This window comes from Haliotis rufescens, unplaced genomic scaffold (assembly GCF_023055435.1).
Source record: "Haliotis rufescens isolate VD_foot unplaced genomic scaffold, xgHalRufe1.0.p SCAF_109, whole genome shotgun sequence".
In the NCBI taxonomy this organism is placed as follows: Eukaryota; Metazoa; Mollusca; class Gastropoda; order Lepetellida; family Haliotidae; genus Haliotis; species Haliotis rufescens.
The window spans coordinates 292,357-319,858 of record NW_025963790.1 but is presented as its reverse complement, the minus strand read 5'-3'; the positions used below and the strand labels follow the sequence as shown (position 1 = coordinate 319,858).

The 27,502-nt window shown below is 44.3% G+C and overlaps 1 protein-coding gene across 1 annotated transcript; it reads left to right on the top strand.

The window, feature by feature from the left end:
* The first annotated feature begins 2,469 nt into the window (after positions 1-2,469).
* Positions 2,470-16,240, top strand: LOC124114897. Its single transcript, XM_048392092.1, has 5 exons — positions 2,470-2,941; positions 4,175-4,229; positions 10,736-10,814; positions 13,133-13,300; positions 16,104-16,240. The coding sequence occupies exons 1-5, from the start codon at positions 2,617-2,619 to the stop codon at positions 16,194-16,196; spliced, it is 720 nt and encodes a 239-aa protein (XP_048248049.1). The 5' UTR covers positions 2,470-2,616; the 3' UTR covers positions 16,197-16,240.
* The last annotated feature ends 11,262 nt before the right edge of the window (positions 16,241-27,502 follow it).

The window sequence follows — 27,502 nt, the reverse complement described above, 5'->3', positions numbered from 1 at the left end:
CACTCTTCTCCAGCAGTGAGTCTCCATGCCACCTGTGTATATCACCTCTTCTCCAGCAATGAGTCTCCATGCCACCTGTGTATATCACCTCTTCTCCACCAGTGAGACAATATGATGCCTACACATAACCTCTCCTCCAGCAATGAGTCTCAATGCCACCTGTGTATATCACCTCTTCTCCAGCAGTGAGTCTCCATGCCACCTGTGTATATCACCTCTTCTCCAGCAGTGAGACAATATGATGCCTACACATAACCTCTCCTCCAGCAGTGAGTCTCAATGCCACCTGTGTATATCACCTCTTCTCCAGCAGTGAGTATCAATGCCACCTGTGTATATCACCTCTTCTCCAGCAGTGAGTCTCAATGCCACCTGTGTATATCACCTCTTCTCCAGCAGTGAGTCTCCATGCCACCTGTGTATATCACCTCTTCTCCAGCAATGAGTCTCCATGCCACCTGTGTATATCACCTCTTCTCCAGCAATGGGACAACATGCTACCTTTCATAACTATGTAACACCTTCAACAAAGAGCCAATGTTAATTGTACTGCTACTACTAATTCTTCTTCTTCTACTACTACTACTCCTGCTGCGGCTGCTGCTGCTACTACTACTACTACTACTACTACTTCTATTTATAATGCGGACCTGGCTTTCTAAATGTCACGCCTGTATCCCATATACAAAGTTGTCCGACTCCCCTTTTGTCCTTGGTGCCTTAGGTTTGGTATCTCCCAATCTGTTGAGTGACATTGGGAGAGTAGTCGGTTTTTCTACCAGGAATACAGCCCTTCTGACAATCTGGGTAATGCAGAAGGCTGCAGTGTTGGGGAGTCTTCACATTCTCTGCAAAGTTCTGAGTGGGTTTCACTAGGCAGCGCTTCCTGGGAGAAGTCCAATTCACTGTCTGGGCAGCGTGTAGAGGGGGCGAGGCCCTGGGCAGCGTGTAGAGGGGGCAAGGCCCTGAGCTGATGATGCCAGACTGCCAGGATCATCCAAACATTTAATCTTTACATAATAATTATAATGAGGCTGTCCCGAAATGTCACGATTGCATCTCTAGTAGCAAGTTGCTGACAAAAGAAGACTTGGCGTGGAATTGTCCGGCAGCAGTACGAATTTCCGCTTAAATGTGTTTTAGGTGCGACGCCAATTCTTCTTTAGGAAGTGTTTCAAACTTATTGGATGTTGTGTCAGATTGGCAAATATTGTATTGTGTCTGTGGGAATAATTTATTAATTTGTTTTGGAGAAAATATTGTTTCAGGAGATAATTTTATAAAATATGAATATAGATCTAGACTGGAGGCTATTTAATTCAGTTGGTTCGTGACAGGCCTCCTAAGGAAATTGTAAACGAAACTCGGGTAATCATTGTAATCTGTTGTTTTCGCTTTTTCAATCAGTCTAGACGTTTATCTGTTTTATCAGTTTTAGTCGTCCTACCCAAGTTCATTTTGTCAACACCGATTATTGTTGTTTCTTCCTTCATCGGCATTGTTGGTGCAGATGTTGGTTGTTCATTTTCTGGGATAGAGCTTTCTGTGAATTCTGATAATAAGTGAGGTGAAAAATGATTATGTACTTTTATTACCTGATTATGAAATATTTACAAAGATATTTGAAAATGTGATGTATTCATAAAATAGGCTTACACATTTAAGCAGACAATATTTTTGTTCGATTTATATATATTCACCAAGTTGTATTATGCTAAATTTGCTCGGCTTAATTCTTCTGAAATGTTTTGGTTGGCGAGGATAGAGTTAAACTCATCATCACTGAATTCTGCCAAGTCCGGACTATTGACATCGGACAAATTACCGATTTTAAAATAAAAAATCCATCACGTCTGTTGAGATGATTTCAGCTATATTGGTGGTCAAACGGAAGTAGTGCGACTGTGCTGCTTTATAAGTGTGCAGAGAAGCGGTCATAAAATCGGACGCATTTTACAATCCGAATTGATTACGTCTAATTTTATTGATTGTCCAAATTCGAGTATTCACAACATCATGTCTGTATGGGTGAGTACCCGGGTTTGCTGTCAGGAATACAGACCTTCCGACTTTCTTGGTAATGCAGAAGGCTGCAGTGATAGGGAGTCTTTTCATTCTGGGTGTGTGTGACGAGGCAGCGCTCCCCAAGAGAAGTCCCATTGGGCTGCGTGTAGAGGGGGGCAAGGGCCCTGAGCTGATGACGAGCCTAACCAGCCTGACTGTGCCAGGATCACCCAAACACCCTTTGCTGCATTTTTTTATTTTAATCTGTGAATAAAAAAAAATCATTACCACTTGATAAACAAATTATAATAAATAGTATTGTCGCAGATGAATACAGCATGGCAGTGACTGAACAACGTTTGATCAATATAGGCTGACGTCAACTATCAGTGTAAGAGTCGTAAGCAGCTAATCTCTGAAAGACATTAAATATGTATCCATCATCAGCCGTGCTGGCAAGGAACCTGGGTGTGTCCAAGATAACAACTGGCCATTCAGCACATCCAAGTGTATCTTGGAGACGAGTCTTGACGCCCGTGATTCACACAACTTGGACAGAGCATTGCATGTAGCCGAAGTGCCTTTCAGTCGAGAAACCAGCTTGAACTTCCTATGGACATGTTGGCCCGATACTGGACAGTGTGGACAACTGCTCTGTACATCTGTATAGCCACTGACAGGGGCATAACTGAGGCAAGATGTAATGTGCATGAATTCCAACTTTTAGATGCCGACTATCAAGGGAAGAAGATTGACAAAACGATAAGACGACGTGGCACTGCGACGAGTCTGCTGAAGTGTTTGTCGTTCTGTAACAAAGACATTGTGAGTACGCCATTCTACAACCAGGACACCCAAGACTGTATCTGTCCCTTGTCTCGCCCCAGAGACTGGCTGCTGGTCTCTGGACCCGGATATGTGTTTTACGACACCCCAGGTGAGAAATCTCGATTACTGCACCTCATAGATTCAAATTGATGGGATAACATGACTGACATGTAGCGTTCTGGTGTTCAACATTTGTGACATACGTGGTGTCGGTTCGTTTATTCCGTGAACCTTATAAGCTGCATTGTCAATTTGAACAGAAAACTTTCACGTGTTTGAAGTTGACTGAAGCAGACTTTACACCGAGGCTGAAACAATACAATACAAATCCTGATAAGTAGGTTGGAGTGAAACCTATTTTATTATTTTTAACGCCAATACATGACCAAAGTATTGATCTGTTTAAAACGGGTTGCAGAGACGTTTATCTGTATCCGTGTTATTGTTGGAAGACGGCGAGAATATCTCCGAGATACATTTTGATATTGAACGGTGACAAAGCCAATGTCATTCACAATTTCATTGCATAACTTACAGTACTAGTATTGAGTACATCTATGAGAGGAGGCCTCGTACCATATTCACTTGTACCTAATTTCAATTTTTGCAATACAATTTATTTAAACAAACAGTTATGACTCTTGTGAATAAACACATGGTTCTTCAAAACAAAACAGTGACAGTTGCATTGGTATTAACAACAGTTATGGTGGACACGATTCCAGGTCGAAGGGCGAACAATAAAGATTGTTCTTCACGAATTATAATTATTGTGAATGAACAAGTTATTATTCACCATATATCATTATTGTAACTGGACAGATTGTTCTAAACTAAATTTAATTATTGTAACTGGACAGATGTTACTTTTTTACATTTGTGTAAAATGTTAGGGTGAAACATGAAGGGAAGAAGTAGGCATCCCCATGGGCACCAATTTCGTGCCCCTTCTTCGCGTAGGTGTCACGTAACAAACAAGTATGTATGAATCACGTAGCAAACACATACTTTTTGTCACGTCCCAAACAAACACGTAGGTGTGACGTAACAAACAAATATGTATACAACTCGTAACAACGCAGCTGCACGCGGGGTAGTTGTGTATGCATTTTAACCAACTCGCTTTTATTGAACCTATTGAATGATACATATTGATATATGTTCTGAGCATGCTTATTGAGGCCAGGGGGTTAATAGTCACTGACTACAAACGTACAGATTCCACCCTGGCCGGCAACGATTGAAACTGGACGTTTGTAGTCAGTTGGCTCCCTTGCCTGGGGAAGATGCTCAACTTTGAAATGTGTGTAATGTCTTGTATCTGTTCCTGGTTCTTCCATAGGCCTGATTGACGTGCAGTTACAAGAGGCGATCAACGCTTCATCAGAAGCGGATGGGTACGTGTTTGTTAGCCCTGCTAGATTAGAATATCGTATATCGTAAATTTCTAGTGTAAATAACTTAATATCAACATTTGAAAATACTCCGATCACATGGATTCATCCATAGTTTTGGAGGATTTACTCGAATCTAAATGCGTAATCTCAAGTTTCGAGTTTCCAATGACCCACGCACGTGCTCAGTCAGAGACATACATACGAATACCCGCACAGACACGCGTACGCACGCACGCACACACACACACACACACACACACACATACTCCTTGCATACACACATGCACTCAGACACTAACGCACGTACTCACATATGCACATACATGCAAGTACCACGCCCATGATCATATACATACTCGAACGCCCACACAGACACACGCATGCATCTTCGCAGAATCGCACATAGACCGTTTACAAACCCAGATACTATCTGATGTCATACCAAAAACTAGGGATGTCTGGTTAATTATTGTTCAACATAATCCCCCCGAGGTCCACAGACTTCTGACAACGAAGCTCGGGGTGGCCTGGATCCCACTGGTGTCGCCAGACAGTCTTTCTTCACGTTTGGGAACAAGTGGCAATCAGGCGGTGCTAATACTGGTGAAAAGGTTCAATGCATGAATTGTATTGGTGACAGAAGACCTGTGTCTCCCAAACGTATTAATGGATATAACCCATCAAGCGAAAATGAACCTGGAGCGTTTCTGATCAGGAGTCTTGGAACCAAGCTTGCAGAAATCTTTACTTTGAACAAATAGGGCGAGGCCACCACACCCCGTTTCAAGGGACTGCCCTGGTTGAGAGGGAGTCCACTATACCTCGTGTCAGGAGGCCGCCCTGGTAGAGAGAGTCCACAATACCTCATGTCAAGAGGCCGCCCATGTAGCGAGAGTCCATCATAACTCGTTTTCAAGAGGACGCCCAGGTAGAGAGAGTCCACCATACTCCGTGTCAAGAGGCCGCCCAGGTAGAGTGGAGAGAATCCACCATACCTCGTGTCAAGAGGACACCCAGTCAGAGAGAGTCCATTATACTCCGTGTCAAGAGACCACCCATGTAGCGAGAGTCCACCATACCTCGTGTCAAGATGGCGCCCAGGTAGAGAGGTAGAGAAAGTCCACCATACATCGTGTCAAGATGGCGCCCAGGTAGAGAGGTAGAGATAGTCCACCATACCTCATGTCAGGAAGGCGCACAGGTAGAGAAAGTCCACCATAAATCGTGTCAAGATGGCACCAAAGTAGAGTGAGTCCACCATACTCTGTGTCAAGAAACCACCCATGTAGAGAAAGTCCACCATATCTCGTGTCAAGATTGCGCACAGGTAGAGAAAGTGAACCATAAATCGTGTCAAGATGGCGCCCAGGTAGAGAGGTAGAGATAGTCCACCATACCTCGTGTCAGGAAGGCGCACAGGTAGAGAAAGTCCACCATAAATCGTGTCAAGATGGCACCAAAGTAGAGTGAGGCCACCATACTCTGTGTCAAGAAACCACCCATGTAGAGAAAGTCCGCCATATCTCGTGTCAAGATTGCGCACAGGTAGAGAAAGTGAACCATAAATCGTGTCAAGATGGCGCCCAGGTAGATAGGTAGAGATAGTCCACCATACCTCGTGTCAGGAAGCCGTCCAGTCAGAGAGTTAGTCCACCATACTCTGTGTCAAGAGACCACCAATGTAGAGAAAGTCCACCATACATCGTGTCAAGATTGCGCACAGGTAGAGAAAGTCGACCATAAATCGTGCCAAGATGGCGCCCAGGTAGAGAGAGTCCACGATAAATCGTGTCAAGATGGCGCCCAGTTAGAGAAAGTCCACCATGCCTCGTGTCAGGAAGCCGTCCAGTCACAGAGAGAGTCCACCATACTCCGTGTCAATATGGCGCTCAGGTAGAGAAAGTCCACCATAAATCGTGTCAAGTTGGCACCGAGTCAGAGAGAGTCCTCCATACCTCGTGTCAAGATGGCTTCCTGATAGAGAGAGACCACCATACTCCGTGTCAAGAACCCGCCCAGGTAGAGAAAGTCCACCACGTCACGTGTTAAGAGCCCGCCAAGGTTGAGAAGGTCTACCATACTCCGTGTCAAGATGGCGCCCAGTTAGAGAAAGTCCACCATGCCACGTGTCAAGAGGCCGCCCAGGTAGAGAGAGTCCACCGTAACTCGTGTCAAGAGGCCGCCCAGTTTGAGAGAGTCCACCATGCCTCGTGTCAAGAGGCCGCCAAGTTAGAGTCCACCATGCCTCGTGTCAAGAGGCCGCCCAGGTAGAGAGAGTCCACCGTAACTCGTGCCAAGAGGCCGCCCAGTTTGAGAGAGTCCACCATGCCTCGTGTCAAGAGGCCGCCAAGTTAGAGAGAGTCCACCATACTAAGTGTCCAGAGGCCGCCCAGGTAGAGAAAGTCCACCATAAATCGGGTCAAGATGGCGCCCAAGTAGAGAAAGTCCACCATGCCTCGTGTCAGGAGGCCGCCGAGTCAGAGAGAGTCCACCATACTCTGTAGCAAGATGGCGCCCAGTCAGAGAGAGTCCACCATACTAAGTGTCCAGAGGCCGCCCAGGTAGAGAAAGTCCACCATAACTCGTGTCAAGATGGCGCCCAAGTAAAGAAAGTCCACCATGCCTCGTGTCAGGAGGCCGCCGAGTCAGAGAGAGTCCACCATACTCTGTAGCAAGATGGCGCCCAGGTAGAGAGAGTCCTCCGTACCTTGTGTCAAGATGGCGCCCAGGTAGAGACAGTCCACCATAAATCGTGTCAAGATGCCGCCCAGGTAGAGAGAGTCCACCATACTCCGTGTCAAGAGGCCGCCCAGTCAGAGAGAGTCCACCATACCTCGTGTCAAGATGGCGCCCAGTTAGAGAGAGTCCAACATACCTCGTGTCAGGATGGCGCCCAGGTAGAGAGAGTCCACCATACTCCGTGTCAAGAGGCCGCCCAGTCAGAGAGAGTCCGCAATACGGCAGCTCAAGGGACCTGATACGCTTTGACGACATTCACATTAATAGACACTGATGTCTGCATTACGTTAACAATGCCATTTGCAAAAAATTAACAATCTGCAGAGGGTGTGGAATGTTTCTATTTTATTAATTTCGAGAGCGAAAAAGGAGGTCGGTAGGTCGAAAAAGAATTCTGTAATCATTCTTAAAGTTTCCTTTGGGTCGGTAGATGATCCCTTGGATTTGTATATATTGTCGGTATTGATAAAGACACTGTCAATATATATGATATGAGACCTGAAGAGAGAGATGTGAAACTTGACTGGATCAAAGACACAATGTTAATGTCACAGCGGACACGATGGCACAACGACAGTGAGGGGGCTTCTCATCACTGGAAACAAGCTCACGCGAGACTGTTGGCACTTTCGGCACAATGCTGTGAATCTTTAGTCATGGTCCACAGCAACGTTGCACTGTTTTCTTTTTCAACACGATCACGTAGGACTCTTGTCAAAGGCATCTCACGTGACGTTGGGCTATTATCACATCCTGCCTAGGCACGTTGGGCAATTGTCACATCCTGCCCAATCAGTTGGGATAATGTCACATAGTGCCAAGTCACGTTGGGCAATTATCACACCGTGCCACATATTGTCACATCCTGCCAAGTGTCGTTGGACTATTGTCACATCCTTCCAATTGACGTTGGGCTTTTCTCGAATCCTGCCCAGTGATGCTAGACTATTTTCACATCCTGCCCAGTGACGTTGAGCTATTGTCACATCGTTCCCACTGAACTTGGGCTATTATCACACCGTGCCAAGTCACGTTGGGCTGTTGTCACACCGTGCCAAGTCACGTTGGGCTATTGTCACACCGTGTCAAGTGATGTTGGGCTATAGTCACATCCTGCCCAGTGACGTTGAGCTATTGTCACATCGTTCCCACTGAACTTGGGATATTATCACACCGTGCCAAGTCACGTTGGGCTATTGTCACACCGTGTCAAGTGACGTTGAGCTATTGTCACATCCTGCCCACTGACGTTGGACTATAGTCACATCCTTCCCAGTGACGTTGGACTATTGTCACAACGTGCTCAGTGATGTTGTCACAACTTGCCCGCTGACCTTGGGCTATTGTCACATCCTGCCTTCTGTCGTTGTGCTATTGTCACATGGTGCCCCCTGACGTTCGGTTATTTTCGAATCCTGCCCAGTGATTTTGGGTTATTTTCACATCGTGCGCAGTGATGTTTGGATATTGTCACGTCATGCCCAGTCACGTTGGGCTATTGTCACATCCTGCCAAGTGTCGTTGGACTATTGTCACGCCCTTCCCATTGACTCTGAGCTATTGGCACATCGTGCCTAGTGACGTCGGGCTATTGTCACATACAGCCAAGTGACGTTGCTCTATTGACACATCCTTCCCACTGACGTTTGACTATTGCCACACGCTTACCAGGGACGTTGACCTATGGTGGTGAACCTGATCACCTGATGCTAAGTGTCGTGGAGTTATTGTCACAGATCTTGAGACTCAATAGCCTTTCTCCTCAATCACAGAATAAAACAACATTCCCTCAGATCGGGAGGTTGTGAGAACTGTCAAGCAGCACACCAACACATACTGCTGCACCAAATACAGATGCACAGCAACTAATATATCCAGGTGATATATTATATCCATGTGATATTGTCACATCCTGCCCAGTCACGTTAGGCTATCGTCACACCGTGCCTACTGATATTGGGCTATAGTCTCATCATGCCCAGTTATGTCGGGCTATAATCACATCCTGCCAAGTGTCGTTGGTCTATTGTCACATCCTTTCGATTGACGTTTGGCTATTCTCGAATCCTGCCCAGTGATGCTAGACTATTTTCACATCCTGCCCAGTGACGTTGAGCTATTGTCACATCCTTCCCACTGAACTTTGGCTATTATCACACCGTGCCAAGTCACGTTGGGCTATTGTCACACCGTGTCAAGTGACGTTGGGCTATTGCCATATCCTGCCCACTGACGTTGGACTATAGTCACATCCTTCCTAGAGCGTTGGACTATTGTCACAACGTGCCCACTGACGTTGGACCGTTGTCACAACGTGCCCAGTGATGTTAGCCTATTGTCACAACTTGCCCGCTGACCTTGGGCTATAGTCACATCCTACCTTCTGTCGTTGTGCTATTGTCACATCGTGCCCACTGACGTTAGGTTATTGTCACATCCTGCCCACTGACGTTGGGCTATTTTCCCATCGTGCCAAGTGTCGTTTGGCTATTGTCACATGGTGCCCCCTGACGTTCGGTTATTCTCGAATCCTGCCCGGTGATTTTGGGTTATTTTCACATCGTGCGCAGTGATGTTTGGATATTGTCACATCATGCCCAGTCACGTTGGGCTATTGTCACATCCTGCCAAGTGTCGTTGTACTATTGTCACGCCCTTCCCATTGGCGTTGAGCTATTGGCATATCGTGCCTAGTGACGTCGGGCTATTGTCACATACAGCCAAGTGACGTTGCTCTATTGACACATCCTTCCCACTGACGTTTGACTATTGCCACACCCTTACCAGTGACGTTGACCTATGGTGGTGAACCTGATCACCTGATGCCCTGTGTCGTGGAGCTATTGTCACAGATCTTGAGACTCAATAGCCTTTCTCCTCAATCACAGAATAAAACAACGTTCCCTCAGATCGGGAGGTTGTGAGAACTGTCAAGCAGCACACCAACACATACTGCTGCACCAAATACAGATACCCATATCCAGGCTAGCTACCGATTTTAACACTCATATAATATCGGCATGATTGTGTTGAAATGTATATATTTACTCTCTCAGTCTTGGTAAATCAGAAACTGAGGGGTGGGGGTGGGGTGGGGTGGGGTGGGATGGGGACGGGGTGGGGGTGAAGGGGGTGTAGGGATGGGGAGTACACTGTCAGGTTGGCCGAGCTTTGTAATTCCTTCATTGCGAGGGCCTTGAAACACAAGAAACTCAGGAGGTTGTCGCGACATTGAAGTTGAAGTGGAAGACGTACCGTGAGCGGGTAAACTTTGATTATAGAAGCAGAATCAAAACTTTGCTCAGTTCCGGATGTTGTTCACCAGTACGTCCCCGAGCAGGCCTTTCTATTTCAAAATGTGCGTAGAGATCCATGTTGGTTTGCGATCAAAAACAGCAGACGATAAACGCTACTACAATTCTTGTTAGTATGTTCATTTGTTTTAACGCATATATGTTAAACATGTGTCTTATAAAAACTGTGTTACTTTCTTGTTCCTTGGTGGTAAGTAGGGGAGACAATCGAGAACTGTTCAACTGGGGGATTTTCCAAAAAAGTAGTTCCGGTCCCAAATTGTGTGGTTTATACGTTGTTAACATTATTTGTTGAAGTTCGGTGAAAAATTAACGGGTCATGTGAGCAGTAAAAAATCCAATCACATCACCGGAAATCCCTTACACATCAAAAAGAAAGCATTCATGAATAAACAAAATCTCCTTTAGTATATGGTAAGGGTCACTGTATGACAGGTGAATGCAATGCTTCAGGTATCCAGCACAGAATGTCGTTGGCGGGCATGCTTCTCCCTGGAAGCCAAGGTCGGATGATGCAGCCCCGTGGATTGAGGTGATTATTATCGCTCACACTGTATTGTCACTCGACAACTTCATTGGAAATCTAACCAGAACATGTCTCAGTTAGTATAGTGCCTACAACAAAATATGCAGTACAAATCTATTTGATTACAAATCTACATTTCACCTTCATATGCTTGTTGCTCAGTCCTGGGACATTTCACACCAGTAAAACATATAAACTGAAACGGAAACTGTGCGGACCGCCGAAAAACAGTTAAGGTTCTGAAGCAAGCCTGACACACGCATTGAGTAACAGCCAGGGGTATACTGTTATTTATGTGGCACCCACCTGTCAGCCAGAAGGGGTATACTGTTATATATGTGGCACCCACCTGTCGGCCAGCAGGGGTATACTGTTATATATGTGGCATCCACCTGTCGGCCAGCAGGAATATACTGTTATATATGTGGCACCCACCTGTCGGCCAGCAGGTGTATACTGTTATAAATGTGGCATCCACCTGTCGGCCAGCATGGGTATTCTGTTATATATGTGGCACCCACCTGTCGGCCAGCAGGTGTATACTGTCATATATGTGGCACCCACCTGTGATTCGATACCTGTATTCCACGTTGGGATTTTTAATATTATTCACAGTAATCATAGTTCAAATACTTACATTCAGACACTTTTACAACAGAGATGATTACATTCAGACACTTTTACAACAGTGATGATTACATTCAGACACTTTTACAACAGAGATGATTACATTCAGACACTTTTACAACAGAGATGGTTACAACAGAGATGGTTACAACAGAGATGGTTACATTCTGACACTTTTACAACAGAGATGATTTCATTAAGACACTTTTACGACAGAGATGATTTCGTCCAGATTACATACAGACACTTTTACAACAGAGATGATTTCATCCAGATTACATCCAGACACTTTTACAACAGAGATGGTTACATTGAAACACTTTTACAACAGAGATGATTACATTCAGACACTTTTACTACAGATATGATTACATTCAAACACTTTTACAACAGAGATGATTACATTCAGACACTTTTACAACAGAGATGATTTCATTCAGACACTTTTACAACAGAGGTGATTTCATTCAGACACTTTTACAACAGGGATGGTTACATGCAAACACTTTTACAACAGAGATGATTGCACTGAGACACTTTTACAACAGAGATGGTTACATGCAAACACTTTTACAACAGAGATGATTACAACAGAAATGGTTACATTCAAACACTTTTACTACAGATATGATTAAATTCAGACACTTTAACAACAGAGATGATTACATCCAGACACTTTTACAACAGAGATGGTTACATTCAAACACTTTTACAACAGAGATTATTACATTCAGATTACATCCAGACACTTTTACAACAGAGATGGTTATATTCAGACACTTTTACAACAGAGATGATTACATTCAGACGCTTTTACGAAAGAGATGATTACATTCAGATTACATCCAGACACTTTTACAACAGAGATGATTACATCCAAACACTTTTAAAACAGAGATGGTTACATTCAAACACTTTTACGACAGAGATGATTACATTCAGATTACATCCAGACACTTTTACAACAGAGATGGTTACATTCAGACACTTTTACGACAGAGATGATAACATTCAGATTACATCCAGACACTTTTACAACAGAGATGGTTACATTCAGACACTTTTACAACAGAGATGATTACATTCAGACGCTTTTACGACAGAGATGATTACATTCAGACGCTTTTACAACAGAGATGGTTACATTCAAACACTTTTACAACAGAGATGATTACATTCAGACGCTTTTACGACAGAGATGATTACATTCAGATTACATCCAGACACTTTTACAACAGAGATGGTTTCATTCAAACGCTTTTACTACAGAGATGATTACATTGAGACACTTTTACAACAGAGGTGATTTCATTCCGACACTTTACAACAGAGATGATTTCATTCAGACACTTTTTCAACAGAGATTATTTCATTGAGACACTTTTACAACAGAGTTGATTTCATTCAGACACTTTTACAACAGAGATGGTTACATTCAAACGCTTTTACTACAGAGATGATTACATTGAGACACTTTTACTACAGGGATGGTTACATGCAAACATTTTTACAACAGAGATGATTGCACTGAGACACTTTTACAACAGAGATGGTTACATGCAAACACTTTTACAACAGATATGATTTCATTCAGACACTTTTACAACAGAAATGGTTACTTACAGAGTGTGCTTGCAATATAGGTTAGCCTGCAACCAAGACACATTTAAGGTATCAAACTGTTTTCTTGTCAACAGGCAGGGATACGTCAGTTTCTTTACTTTGAAGAGATTCGAATAAACCCCTCCTTTCCTACTCTCACGAATGGCATCTGGTTCCGGGATTCCAACATGAAGTGGATAAAAACATGGACGAAGAACGACGCGGCATCTCCTACGCCCAGTTGGTTCATTCCACATTGTCAAGTTAGTTTCATATGTTTTATATGTTGAAATGTTCACAGTTTTAATCTGTTTCTTTGATTGGTGTGAGTGAGTAGACAATGCACTTTTGGGATAATCATAAGTACGGTAAAATATAGAGAAATAATATCTTGTTGAAGTAATCTAAATGCAACGTGCCACCACTTTTCAATGCCCTTGAGGTATTAACATTTTTTAAGGTGAAGTGAGAATGGAAGATTGGAAAAATAATTATACTTTTCAGGCTAGAAATGTAATTGTCGGGGTGAGATCTCTGTCTTCCCTTGAGACGATGCTGGTGACGTCTGCTTTGATAAATACGATATGAGGGAAAGTGACATCGACGCTACAACTCATTCTCGCGTCATTCCATGTTATCACTTTGTATCTGCCTGTGGTGGAGTCCAAGTCTAGGGTCCAAGCTGCGGAGGTTTACATTACTTACATGTCCCTGTAACTTAATCATGTGTGATCCCTAGGGTCAAAGCTGCGGAGGTTTACATTACTTACATGTCCCTGTAACTTAATCACGTGAGATCCCTAGGGTCCAAGCTGCGGAGGTTTACATCACTGTACATCGACCTGTAACTTTATCACGTGTGATCCCTAGGGTTCAAGCTGCGGAGGTTTACATTACTTACATGTCCCTGTAACTTAATCACGTGAGATCCCTAGGGTCCAAGCTGCGGAGGTTTACATCACTGTACATCGACCTGTAACTTAATCACGTGTGATCCCTAGGGTCCAAGCTGCGGAGGTTTACATCACTGTACATCGACCTGTAACTTAATCACGTGTGATCCCTAGGGTCCAAGCTGCGGAGGTTTACATCACTGTACATCGACCTGTAACTTAATCACGTGTGATCCCTAGGGTCAAAGCTGCGGGCGTTTACATCACTGTACATCGACCTGTAACTTAATCATGTGTGATCCCTATAGGGTCCAAGCTGCGGAGGTTTACATCACTGCATATCGACCTGTAACTTAATCACGTGTAATCCCTAGGGTCCAAGCTGCGGGCGTTTACATCACTGTACATCGACCTGTAACTTAATCACGTGTGATCCCTAGGGTCCAAGCTGCGGAGGCTTACATCACTGTACATCGACCTGTAACTTAATCACGTGTGATCCCTAGGGTCCAAACTGTGGGCGTTTACATCGCTGTACAGCGACCTGTAACTTAATCACGTGTGATTCCTAGGGTCCAATCTGCGGGCGTTTACATTACTGTACATCGACCTGTAACTAAATCATGTGATCCCTAGGGTCAAAGCTGCGGAGGTTTACATTACTGTACATCGACCTGTAACTTAATCATGTGTGATGCCTAGGGTCCAAGCTGCGGAGGTTTACAGTGCTGTACATCGACCTGTAACTAAATCATGTGATCCCTAGGATCAAAGCTGCGGAGGTTTACATTACTGTACATCGACCTGTAACTTAATCATGTGTGATCCCTAGGGTCCAAGCTGCGGAGCTTTACATCACTGTACATCGACCTGTAACTTAATCACGTGTGATTCCTAGGGTCCAAGCTGCGGGTGTTTACATTACTGTACATCGACCTGTAACTCAATCATGTGTGATCCCTAGGGTCCAAGCTGCGGAGGTTTACATCACTGTACATCGACCTGTAACTTAATCACGTGTGATCCCTAGGGTCAAAGCTGCGGAGGTTTACATTACTGTACATCGACCTGTTACTTAATCACGTGTGATCCCTAGGGTCAAAGCTGCGGAGGTTTACATTACTTACATGCCTCTGTAACTCAATCACGTGTGATCCCTAGGGTCCAAACTGTGGGCGTTTACATCGCTGTACAGCGACCTGTAACTTAATCACGTGTGATTCCTAGGGTCCAATCTGCGGGCGTTTACATTACTGTACATCGACCTGTAACTAAATCATGTGATCCCTAGGGTCAAAGCTGCGGAGGTTTACATTACTGTACATCGACCTGTAACTTAATCATGTGTGATCCCTAGGGTCCAAGCTGCGGAGGTTTACAGTGCTGTACATCGACCTGTAACTAAATCATGTGATCCCTAGGGTCAAAGCTGCGGAGGTTTACATTACTGTACATCGACCTGTAACTTAATCATGTGTGATCCCTAGGGTCCAAGCTGCGGAGCTTTACATCACTGTACATCGACCTGTAACTTAATCACGTGTGATTCCTAGGGTCCAAGCTGCGGGTGTTTACATTACTGTACATCGACCTGTAACTCAATCATGTGTGATCCCTAGGGTCCAAGCTGCGGAGGTTTACATCACTGTACATCGACCTGTAACTTAATCACGTGTGATCCCTAGGGTCAAAGCTGCGGAGGTTTACATTACTGTACATCGACCTGTTACTTAATCACGTGTGATCCCTAGGGTCAAAGCTGCGGAGGTTTACATTACTTACATGCCTCTGTAACTCAATCACGTGTGATCCCTAGGGTCCAAGCTGCGGGCGTTTATATCACTGTACATCGACCTGTAACTTAATCACGTGTGATCCCTAGGGTCCAAGCTGCGGAGGTTTACATCACTGTACATCGACCTGTAACTTAATCACGTGTGATCCCTAGGGTCCAAGCTGTGGGCATTTACATCACTGTACATCGACCTGTAACTTAATCACGTGTGATCCCTAGGGTCCAAGCTGCGGGCATTTACATCACTGTACATCGACCTGTAACTTAATCACGTGTGATCCCTAGGGTCCAAGCTGCGGGCATTTATATCACTGTACATCGACCTTTAACACAACAATGTACGGACCCTCTAAGCATGCTGACGTGTCTTCTTTACAGGTGCTGAGCGTTCCCACAGACGCACTCAGAATAACTATGGACCAAAGCAGCAGTTTTGAAATTAGGTTCATACGTGTGGCTGGTCGTAAGTAAATTCCTATGATAAGAATAGGGTGGGTCATATAGGTAAATGTGAAGATAGGGGGTTCAGGTCGCTTGTACTGTGGGGGTTTGGGATGAGTGAGAGGGGAGACGTATCAGGGACATGGTTGGTTGGTGAGGGGTGGAGGGGGGTGATGGTGGTAGATTATGGATACGTGTCCGGGATATGATAGGTTGTACGGGTAAGTAATGGATACGCGTCAGGGACATGGTTGATTGGGGAGGGGTGGAGGGATGGAGGGGGGTAGGTAATGGAGACGTGTCAGGGACATGGTTGGTTAGGGAGGGATGGAGGGGTGGGATGGAATGCGTGGTTGGTAATGGAGACATGTCAAGGACATGGTTGTTTTGGGAGGGGTGGAGGTGTTTGGGGGGGGGGGGGGGGGGGGTAGGTAATGGAGACGTGTCAGGGACGTGGTTGGTTGGTGAGGGGTGGAGGGGTTGGGGAGGTAGGTTATGGAGACGTGTCAGGGACTTGGTTAGTATGGGGGAGAGGGTGGGAGTTAGGGTGGATGGACGGTGGGAAATGAGTAAGGAAGTAGATGTGTTGAGGACAAGACGAAGAGTGAGGGGAAGAAGGTGGAGCGGAAGAGGAAGCAGAGTGAGAAGGAGGAAGTGGAAAGAGGAGGGATGTGTCGGCCCTGTGTGGAGGGTGGAAGACCGTAGGGGCAGTTCGGAGATGTGGGATATGGTAGTACGATGCAATCTGGTACAAGTCATCCCGTGATGGATCACTCAGTGTCTGCTGTAGTAAGATGCATTCTGGTACAGTCGTAGCAGAATCGTTAAAGTCGGAAACTGAACTGTCGAGGTCTTTGCATATGACATATATTTGTACTAAACGGAAGTGATATCTTTCAATCGGGATTTGGTATATTCTTTTTAAAGTACCATCGGACATAATAGAAAAAGTATTGACGTATTTCAGTTCCAAGGAGTCCGATCGGCAATTTTACTTGAGAAAACTGCGACTGTAATCTGTTAAGTTCAATTCAGCTTAGATTTATTTTCAAGTCCAAATGAGGGAAGTCCGAAACAAACTATAGAAATATACACATGCGTCTCCATTTTAGTGATAATAATGTAGTCTTCTTAAAACATCTAGTCCTGCTGTTGGCTACTCATGTTGTTGCTTTATAATCATCACACGCTACCTCCACATGCACATGGGGAGTCACACGCTACCTCCACATACACATGGGTAGTCACAGGCTAACACCACATACACATGGGGAGTCACAGGCTACCACAACATACACATGGGGAGTCACAGGCTACCACCACATACATATGGGTAGTCACAGGCTACCACAACATACACATGGGGAGTCACAGGCTACCACAACATACACATGGGGAGTCACAGGCTACCACAACATACACATGGAGAATCCCAGACTACCACCACATACACATGGGGAGTCACAGGCTACCACAACATACACATGGGTAGTCACAGGCTACCACAACATACATATGGGGAGTCACAGGCTACCACCACATACACATGGGGAGTCACAGGCTACCACGACATACACATGGGTAGTCACAGGCTACCACAACATACACATGGGGAGTCACAGGCTACCACAACATACACATGGAGAATCCCAGACTACCACCACATACACATGGGGAGTCACAGGCTACCACAACATGCACATGGGTAGTCACAGGCTACCACCACATACACATGGGTAGTCACAGGCTACCACAACATACACATGGGTAGTCACACGCTACCACAACATACACATGGGTAGTCACAGGCTACCACAACATACACATGGGGAGTCACAGGCTACCACCACATACACATGGGTAGTCACAGGCTACCACAACATACACATGGGGAGGCACAGGCTACCACAACATACACATGGGGAGTCACAGGCTACCACCACATGCACATGGGGAGTCACAGGCTACCACAACATACACATGGGGAGTCACAGGCTACCACCACATACACATGGGGAGTCACAGGCTACCACAACATACACATGGGGAGTCACAGGCTACCACAACATACACATGGGGAGTCACAGGCTACCACAACATACACATCTGGAATCACAGGCTACCACCACATACACATGGGTAGTCACAGGCTACCACAACATACACATGGGGAGTCACAGGCTACCACCACATACACATCTGGAATCACAGGCTACCACCACATACACATGGGGAGTCACAGGCTACCACAACATACACATGGGGAGTCACAGGCTACCACAACATACACATGGGTAGTCACAGGCTACCACAACATACACATGGAGAATCCCAGACTACCACCACATACACATGGGTAGTCACAGGCTTCCACAACATACACATCTGGAATCACAGTCTACCACCACATACACATGGGGAGTCACAGGCTACCACAACATACACATCTGGAATCACAGGCTACCACCACATACACATGGGTTGTCACAGGCTACCACAACATACACATGGAGAATTCCAGACTACCACCACATACACATGGGTAGTCAAAGGCTACCACAACATACACATCTGGAATCACAGGCTACCACCACATACACATGGGGAGTCACAGGCTACCACAACATACACATCTGGAATCACAGGCTACCACCACATACACATGGGGAGTCACAGGCTACAACGGCATACAAATGAGAGTCACAGGCTACCATCACATGCACATGGGGAATCAAAGGCTACCAAAACATACACATGGGAGTCACAGGCTACCGCAACATACACATCGGGAGTCACAGGCTACCATCACATGCACATGGGGAGTCACAGGCTACCACAACATACACATGGGAGTCACTGGCTACCACCACATGCACATCGGCAGTCACAGGCTACCACAACATACACATGGGAGTCACTGGCTACCACAGTATACAAATGGGAGTCACCGGCTACCATCACATGCACATGGGGAGTGACAGGCTATCACTACATACATATGGGGAGTCACAGGCTACCACAACATGCATATGGCGAGTCACAGGCTACCACCACATGCATATGGGGAGTAAGAGGCTACCACACATACATATAGGCAGTCACAGGCTACCACCACATGGATATGGGGAGTCACAGGCTACCACACATACACATTGGGAGACACTGGCTACCACAACATACAAATGGGCAGTCACAGGCTACCACCACATGGATATGGGGAGTCAAAGGCTACCACACATACACATTGGGAGACACTGGCTACCACAACATACACATGGGCAGTCACAGGCTACCACAACATCCACATTTAAGTCACAGGCTACCACAGCATACACATGGGGAGTCAACGGTTCCCTCAACATACACTTGGAGTGACAGGCTACCATCACATGCACATGGGGAGTCACAGGCTACCACACATACATAAAGGGAGTCACAGGCTACCATAACATACACATGGGGAGTCGCAGGCTACCACACACACACACACACACAATGGGATACACTGTCTACCACTACATATACATTTGGAGACACTGGCTATCTCCACTTTCAAATGGGGAGTCACAGGCTACCATCACATGCACATTGGGAGTCACAGGCTACCATAACATACACATGGGCAGTCACAGGCTACCACAACATACACATGGGCAGTCACAGGCTACCACACATACACAATTGGAGACACTGGCTACCACTACATATACATTGGGAGACACTAGTTACCTCCACATGCACATGGGGAATCACAGGCTACCACAACATACACATGGGGAATCCCAGAATACCACCCCATACACATCTGGAATCACAGACTACCATCACATACATATGGGGAGTCTGTAGAAGAAGAAGAAGTCTTTATTTGTACCAAGGCCACTGGCCCATATACAATACATACATTTGAAATAGTGTGGTACATGAAAAAAGGTAATGTCAGGTACAAATTTACAGGTTTACAGGCTTTTCATAATTACGTCTTCTTTCATAGCTGTAATACAGGTATTTACATAGTTTTCCAAGTAATTGTTTACACGAAGATGACAGTAGCGTTTTAAATTTATGCATATTTGGATTATTGCAAAATGTTGTTGGTAAATACAGATGTCTAATATCGTTGTAATATTCACATTCTAAAGTAAAATGATATTCATTCTCTATACTTGTTTCACATATGGGGCAGAGTCGTAAACGTAAGTCAATATCAGCCCATCTACCTTCGTTTACCTTAAGTCTTAGTAGCCCAGCTCTAAGCCTTATCAAAACATTTCGATATTTTATTTCAGTAATAATGGAAAGGTATTTTTCTGGTTCCAGGAGACTTTTAAATTCTTTATACAGAGTGTACCTAGAACTAGCCTTGATAGTACTATTCCATGATTGGTAGAACATATTTATCAAAACGTTTTTAAAACTATTCATGAATGATGGTTTGTCGCCAACAGCTTGACTGAGCCAAACTACTCCGAATCCGTGAGAAAATAATATGGAACGAATAGAAGAAGCATAGTTATGACGACCACACTTGTCGTTATATACAAGCATATTATACGATTTTCTTGGTATCCTATCTTCGTCCATTTCAATCAGTTTTAGCCAATACTTTACAGAACGACACATAGCATTTACATGTAGTGGGTACCGACCGCATTCCCCATACACAATAGCATTTGGGGTTTGCAAACCAACGTTAAGAAACTTCTTACAAGCCATAATATGCACTTGTTCTATTTTTTCAAATCTGTCTACACCCCATATTTCTGCACCATATAAAAGAATAGGTTGAATCTGAGTATCGAATATTTTAAAGAAAACTGAAGTGTCAACAAAACCAATCTTCCGTAGATTGCGAAATATTTCCATTAAAGCTCGTTTACCCCTTGATGCTAGATCTGAAACACATTGGTTCATCTTTGATGTATATGAGAATACAAACCCAAGATATCTATAGGAGTTGGCGGTTGAAATACGTTTGCCTTTATAGAACCATTTCTCATGAACAGACAACCGCCCTCCTCGTCTAAATACAACAACACTCGTTTTATCTAAATTAACCGTTAATCCATGTGAAACTGCAAAGTTATCAAGAATATTAAGTTGGTTCTGTAAACCAGTTACTGTGTCAGAGACAAGAATAACATCGTCGGCAAACAATAATAATAATATTTCAAACAAGTCAGGAAATAATTGTACGCCGTGTTTCCCATGTGATGAAACATCATTTGACAGTTCATTGATGAAAAAGGAAAATAATAGAGGGCTTAATATACAGCCTTGTTTAACTCCGTTAGGACAATCAAAATATTCTGTATAAATGTTATCATTACATCTCACACACGCTTTCACGGAGGCATAGATTCCCTTAAGTGCTCTCATCATCTTTCCACCCAAGCCTACATCGTGCAGACACTCCCATAGTTTAAGATGATTTACTGAATCAAAGGCTTTTTTTAAATCCACAAAAGCAACGTATAATTTCCCTTTTCTTTTCGATAAACATTTGTTAACAATTGCATTCAACGTGAATATGTGGTCAGCAGGAGAATATCCCTGTCTAAAGCCTGCTTGTGTCTCGGGTAATTTACTTCTTATATTAGCCCAGTTTGTAAGTCTAGAGTTTAAGACACTTGTGTAAACCTTACTAATTGTACACAATAGAGATATCCCTCTAAAGTTATCTGGATTATTTTTGTTACCTTTCTTATGTAGTGGAAGGATAATAGCTTTCGTCCAGTTCTGAGGGAATAATCCAGAATCAAATAACTTATTGAACAAATTTCGTAGGAAAGGAGTTATTACATTTTCACAACATTTTAACATTTCAATGACCACTTCATCAACACCAGGGGATTTGCCATTCTTTAAACGATTTATAGCCTTGTGGATTTCTGAGTCGTTAATCGGCGACTCCAAAATACACTGGTCAATCTCATCAAGTATAAAATCTTCATCACATTGCCATTCGACTTCAGCATTTAATACATCTGTACACTGAAAAACGTTTGTAAAATGATCAAACCAGCACTCTTTACTTATGTTATTCTTTGTTTCCCTACGACCTGATATACTCCGTAACTCTTTCCAAAATGTGGTTGAATCAGATAGAGATAGCTTTAGTTTTGTTCGTGTCATAAATTGATAGTTTGATTTTGCTGTTCTGCAAACATGTTTATACTTGTTTCTCATTTTACAAAAGATTAACTTATTTTCGTTAGATTTCTTCTCTTTGAATTTCCTCATGTATCGCCTCGCTTCCCGTTTTGCTCGTCTGCATTCACTATTATAAAACCCCGTATTTCGGGGTGAACTTTTAACACAAGGTACCTTCATACAGTCAGCGGCACAAAGAACAACACTAACAAATTTTTCGAGGGCAAGATTGAAATCAAAAGTTAAAAGATCGATGAGCTCGTTGAAGGATGGACATAGATTTGTTATACTTCCTATAAACACATCACGCTTACGAGGGTTCCATTTATATTTGTGTGTTTTGGTGGAAAGATAATCATCACTTGTAGATACTTTAGGGAGAAATATGTCCAAATGTAGACATACAGGCATATGTTTTGACTCAACTCCTGTATCCACAAACATGGATTGACAACACTTATGAACATTAACTGAACCTATAAAATAATCGATAACGCTACATCCTTGATCTGCTATGTAAGTGAAACTACCCTCTTTGTCTCCAGTTGTCCTGCCGTTGAAGATATATAAATCATGAGTGAAACACAGTTCCAGTAGCTTACGACCAAAAGCGTTTACAAAATTATCACATGACTGTCTCTTTTCTACTGGAACGGGTGGTTCATCGGGGAATGCTGCATTGTTGAGGCCAGGTTGAATACGTGTCTCTGGTGGGTTGTTTCCCCCGCCTACACGGGCATTCAGGTCCCCACAGATGATGACCTCACAGTCTAAGTCACTATGCTCAATCAACCACTGGCCAACCAATTCAATGGCGGTTGCCTTTTCAGCTGCAACGTAGAATGTTGAGCCGATGGGTGGAACATACATTCCAAATAATAACAGGTTTTTGCCAAGAGTTGAGAAATTATCAAATTTAATGCATACGACATTGTGTATATCTAATTCAATCTGTTGGCAGTGCAGGTCTATACGGGTCTTAACCAACAACGTTACACCGCCTGACAGTCTACCAGCCTTAGCTAGCCTATGAGCTTTTGCAATATATGTGTCATAAGCTGACAGCTGAGGTATGGATAATGCATAGTCAATAAATGTTTCAACTAGACATATAATTTCGAAGCCTTTTATGTAATCTAAAAAGTCTAGATCGTCTATTTTGGAAAGAAAACCTTCAATATTCCATGTAACTATTTTGAGGTTTGATATGGAAATGGAATGTTCTGCACCTGATAATTCAGAAGTGATGGTAGGGGCCGGGCCGTATCCCTAGCTACTGTCCACGGTAGCACTGTGCTCGGAATTGCTGTTGGGGGCGGAGTGGACAGCTCTTAGAGGTTGGGCATTCCGGGAAACAGGAACAGTAGTGGTTGGTTTAGCATGTACATATCTCCGTGTCGATTCGTGTCTGGATATGTTGTCATGGGTACCAGGTTTTGTGACCAGTCTACCATTTTTGTAGTACGCATCTAGGCCTTTGTCCCTCAGATCAGCTAGAGTCTGTCTCTGGTGCTTGGTTAGGTCGTTAGCAACGCCTATAGCAACACTCCTCAAGGTATGTCTGTGCTTCAGTACCATAATCTTCTCCTCCGTCAGAGAAAACTTACCAATGAGAGGGCGGGGTTTATTGGGTTGCGGCTGTTTGACCCCTATCCGATGCGCCCGTATAATATCGATGCGTTGCCAATCCTTTGTCTTCACATGCTCATTGAGCATAGTAATAACTTTCTCCTTGCACATTTCGAAGGTCTCATCAGCTTCTTCAGGCACGCCATAAAATACTACGTTATCCCGACGACTGAAGGCCTCTAACCTGTCGATATCAGAGTCTTGACTAGATACCTTGTCTTCAAGTTGTTCAACTTTCTGATAGAGTGCATCTATATCACTGTAGATAGTCTCCTGTTCAAGTCCAACCCTTTCTACCTCTGAGCGCACTTCTGAAAGTGAGTTCTCAAGTGATGAACACTTGCTGCTAAGGTCGGTTAGTTGTGATTTAATTACACTCATCTCGGTAAACAGAGACTGTCGGAAATCCCGTAGTTCTGCGAGGATATCTGATTTGATCTCAGTCTTTACATTGTTCAAATCTTCCATAGTAACAGGCCCTGGGTTGGTCTCAACATCACCAGATAGTAGTATATGGAGTCTCATTTCATATCCTGCGATGCGGAGACCGTCACAGTTGAGTAATGAAGTCGCAAAACATGGCCGACATGCATGACTTTTCACAGGGATAAACATAGTGACGTCACATACACTTTCGTGTTCATGTGGTAAATAACGATGAAGATCCTCAACGGCGTTAGAGAGAACTTGTTTGTTAGCTAGCAGAATTGCCGACAGCATGAGGTGGAGTGTAAGCAAGACCATGCAGACTGATACACGCAGCGGTGTATCAGAGCACGACGTGTGAGGTGTGTACTCAGCGTCCATTGCGATATGTCTCACCTGTCGTGTCCCTGGAGGGTGGGTAAACTGCCCGATCCTGGCTCTGTAAGTCGCAAGATCGATCATCTTCTCTTCTCCAATCTTTCTAGGTATACCAATCTACTTCATGTACCAACTTTGCATTTTGGAAACAATTTGGTGATCAGTTATTTCATAATTATTTCATCTGCTCCAACGAATGCCAGCCAGCCAGATTCAGGGGAGATAAGAGATAAGAGTCACAGGCTACCATTACATGCACATGTGGAGTCACAGGCTACCACAACAAACACATGGGCAGTCACAGGCTACCACAACATACACATGGGGGTCAAAGGCTACCACAGCATACACATGGGAGTCACAGGCTACAACCACTTGCATATGGTGAGTCACAGGCTACCTTCACATTCATATGGGGAGTCATAGGCTACCAACACATGGATATGGGGAGTCACAGGCTACCACGACATGCATATGGGGAGTCACAGGCTACCTTCACATTCAGATGGGGAGTTACAGGCTACCACGACATGCATATGGGGAGTTACAGGCTACCACCACATGCATTTTGGGAGACACAGGTTACCACCACATGCATATTGGGAGTCACAGGCCACCATCACATACACATGGGGAGTCACAGGCTACCACAACATGCATATGGGGAGTCACAGGCTACCTTCACATTCATATGGGGAATTCCAGACTACCATCCCATACACATCTGGAATCACAGGCTACCTTCACATACACATGGGGAGTCACAGGCTACCTTCACATTCATATCGTGAGACACAGGCTACCACCACATGGATATGGGGAGTTACAGGCTACCTTCACATTCATAAGGGGAGTCAGAGGCTACCACTACATGCATATGGGAGGTCACAGGCTACCACAACATGCATATGGGGAGTCACAGGCTACCTTCACATTCATCTGGGGAGTTACAGGCTACCACGACATGCATATGGGGAGTCACAGGCTACCACCACATGCATATGGGGATACACAGGATACCACAGCATACACATGGGAGTCACCGGCTACCACCACATGCACGTTGGGAGTCACAGGCTACCACCCCATTCATATCGTGAGTCACAGGCCACCATCACCTACACATGGGGAGTCACAGGCTACCACCACATGCATATGGGGAGTCACAGGCTATCACCACATCCATATTGGGATTTACAGGCTATCACCACATCCATATTGGGATTTACAGGCTACCACCACATGCACATGGGGAGTCACAGGCCACCATCACCTACACATGGGGAGTCACAGGCTACCACCACATTCATATCGTGAGTCACAGGCTACCATCACATACACATGGGGAGACACAGGCTACCACCACATGCATATGGGGAGTCACGGGCTATCACCACATCCATATTGGGATTTACAGGCTATCACCACATGCATATGGGGAGTTACAGGCTACCACCACATGCATATGGGGAGTCACAGGCTACCACCACATGCATATGGAGAGTCACAGGCTACCACAACACGATCTGCAGTCTTCACATGGTGTATTTAACGTACCAGTAAACTTAAAATCAAATGAATGCATTTGACCTTTAAGCTTTACTCTATTGGTAATAGTTTTTCTGACAAGTACATGTTTAGTTGAATAGAAAGTACCTGTATTTCTACGTATTAAACAATTGTTCATAGCATGAGATATATATTTGGTGTACATTGCCTTACAGATCCGAACATGCTGTTAGTTGTTCAGTTTCAGTTTTATTCAAACCCTGACATGCTTGACACTGTCTAGAATATTTACTGCCATGATGGGACGGAGACAGTGTCCACATACAGGCAATCACACCAGTTGACCCGGCGAGCAAGTGGACGGAATAGGCTACTACACTTATGTATTGTTTATTCTGAATGCAAGGGGTGTATTCACATGGAAGCCAAAACAGTGTATGCATGTAAAACAGGGTTTGAATTGAAACCGATAGTCTTCATATTATTTTAAACATGCCTGCTTAATGTCTGTATTATGAATGTAGTCTTGGTAGTGATGTGTTGTTGAGTGCATGTAACCCTGATAGTGTTGTTTTTGTGAAACATTTAGTTTTGACCAACCGCTCGAGGATCGACACGACACGTTACACAGCAGTTTATGATTCGTTTCCATTCGACACACGAGTTAAGAGAATCACTTTTAGTTAATTGCGAAGCAATTCTCATCAGACATCAGAACGACAGGTGGACCTTGTATAAGTTAAAACAGTTTTCTTTTGATGTATAGTGGGTATTGCTGCAGGAAAAAGTTTCTGTTTAGATGTTGTTTTCTGCCTTTATGTTGTTTGTTGTATTGAATACAAAATGTCCAGCAGCATCACGGTTGTTTGTTCCTTTTTCGCGAGTGTGTTTGTTGTTTATCTCCCCACCCAGCAATATACCGGCTATATGATAGCGGCCTGTAGGATATAACTAGGAGTGTGTTTGTTGTTTATCTCCTCACTCAGCAATATACCGGCTATATGATAGCGGCCTGTAGGAGTGTGTTTGTTGTTTATCTCCTCACTCAGCAATATACCGGCTATATGATAGCGGCCTGTAGGATATAACTAGGAGTGTGTTTGTTGTTTATCTCCTTACCAAGCAATATACCGGCTATATGATAGCGGCCTGTAGGAGTGTGTTTGTTGTTTATCTCCTCACTCAGCAATATATCGGCTATATGATACCGGCCTGTAGGAGTGTGTTTGTTGTTTATCTCC

Bases quoted from the DNA above. Each gene is read 5' to 3' on its own strand.
- LOC124114897 (XM_048392092.1), top strand. From the start codon at position 2,617: ATGGACATGTTGGCCCGATACTGGACAGTGTGGACAACTGCTCTGTAC. The intron at 4,230-10,735 runs GTACGTGTTTGT...GCAATGCTTCAG, and splicing joins GCTTCATCAGAAGCGGATGG to GTATCCAGCACAGAATGTCG. The intron at 10,815-13,132 runs GTGATTATTATC...TCTTGTCAACAG, and splicing joins ATGCAGCCCCGTGGATTGAG to GCAGGGATACGTCAGTTTCT.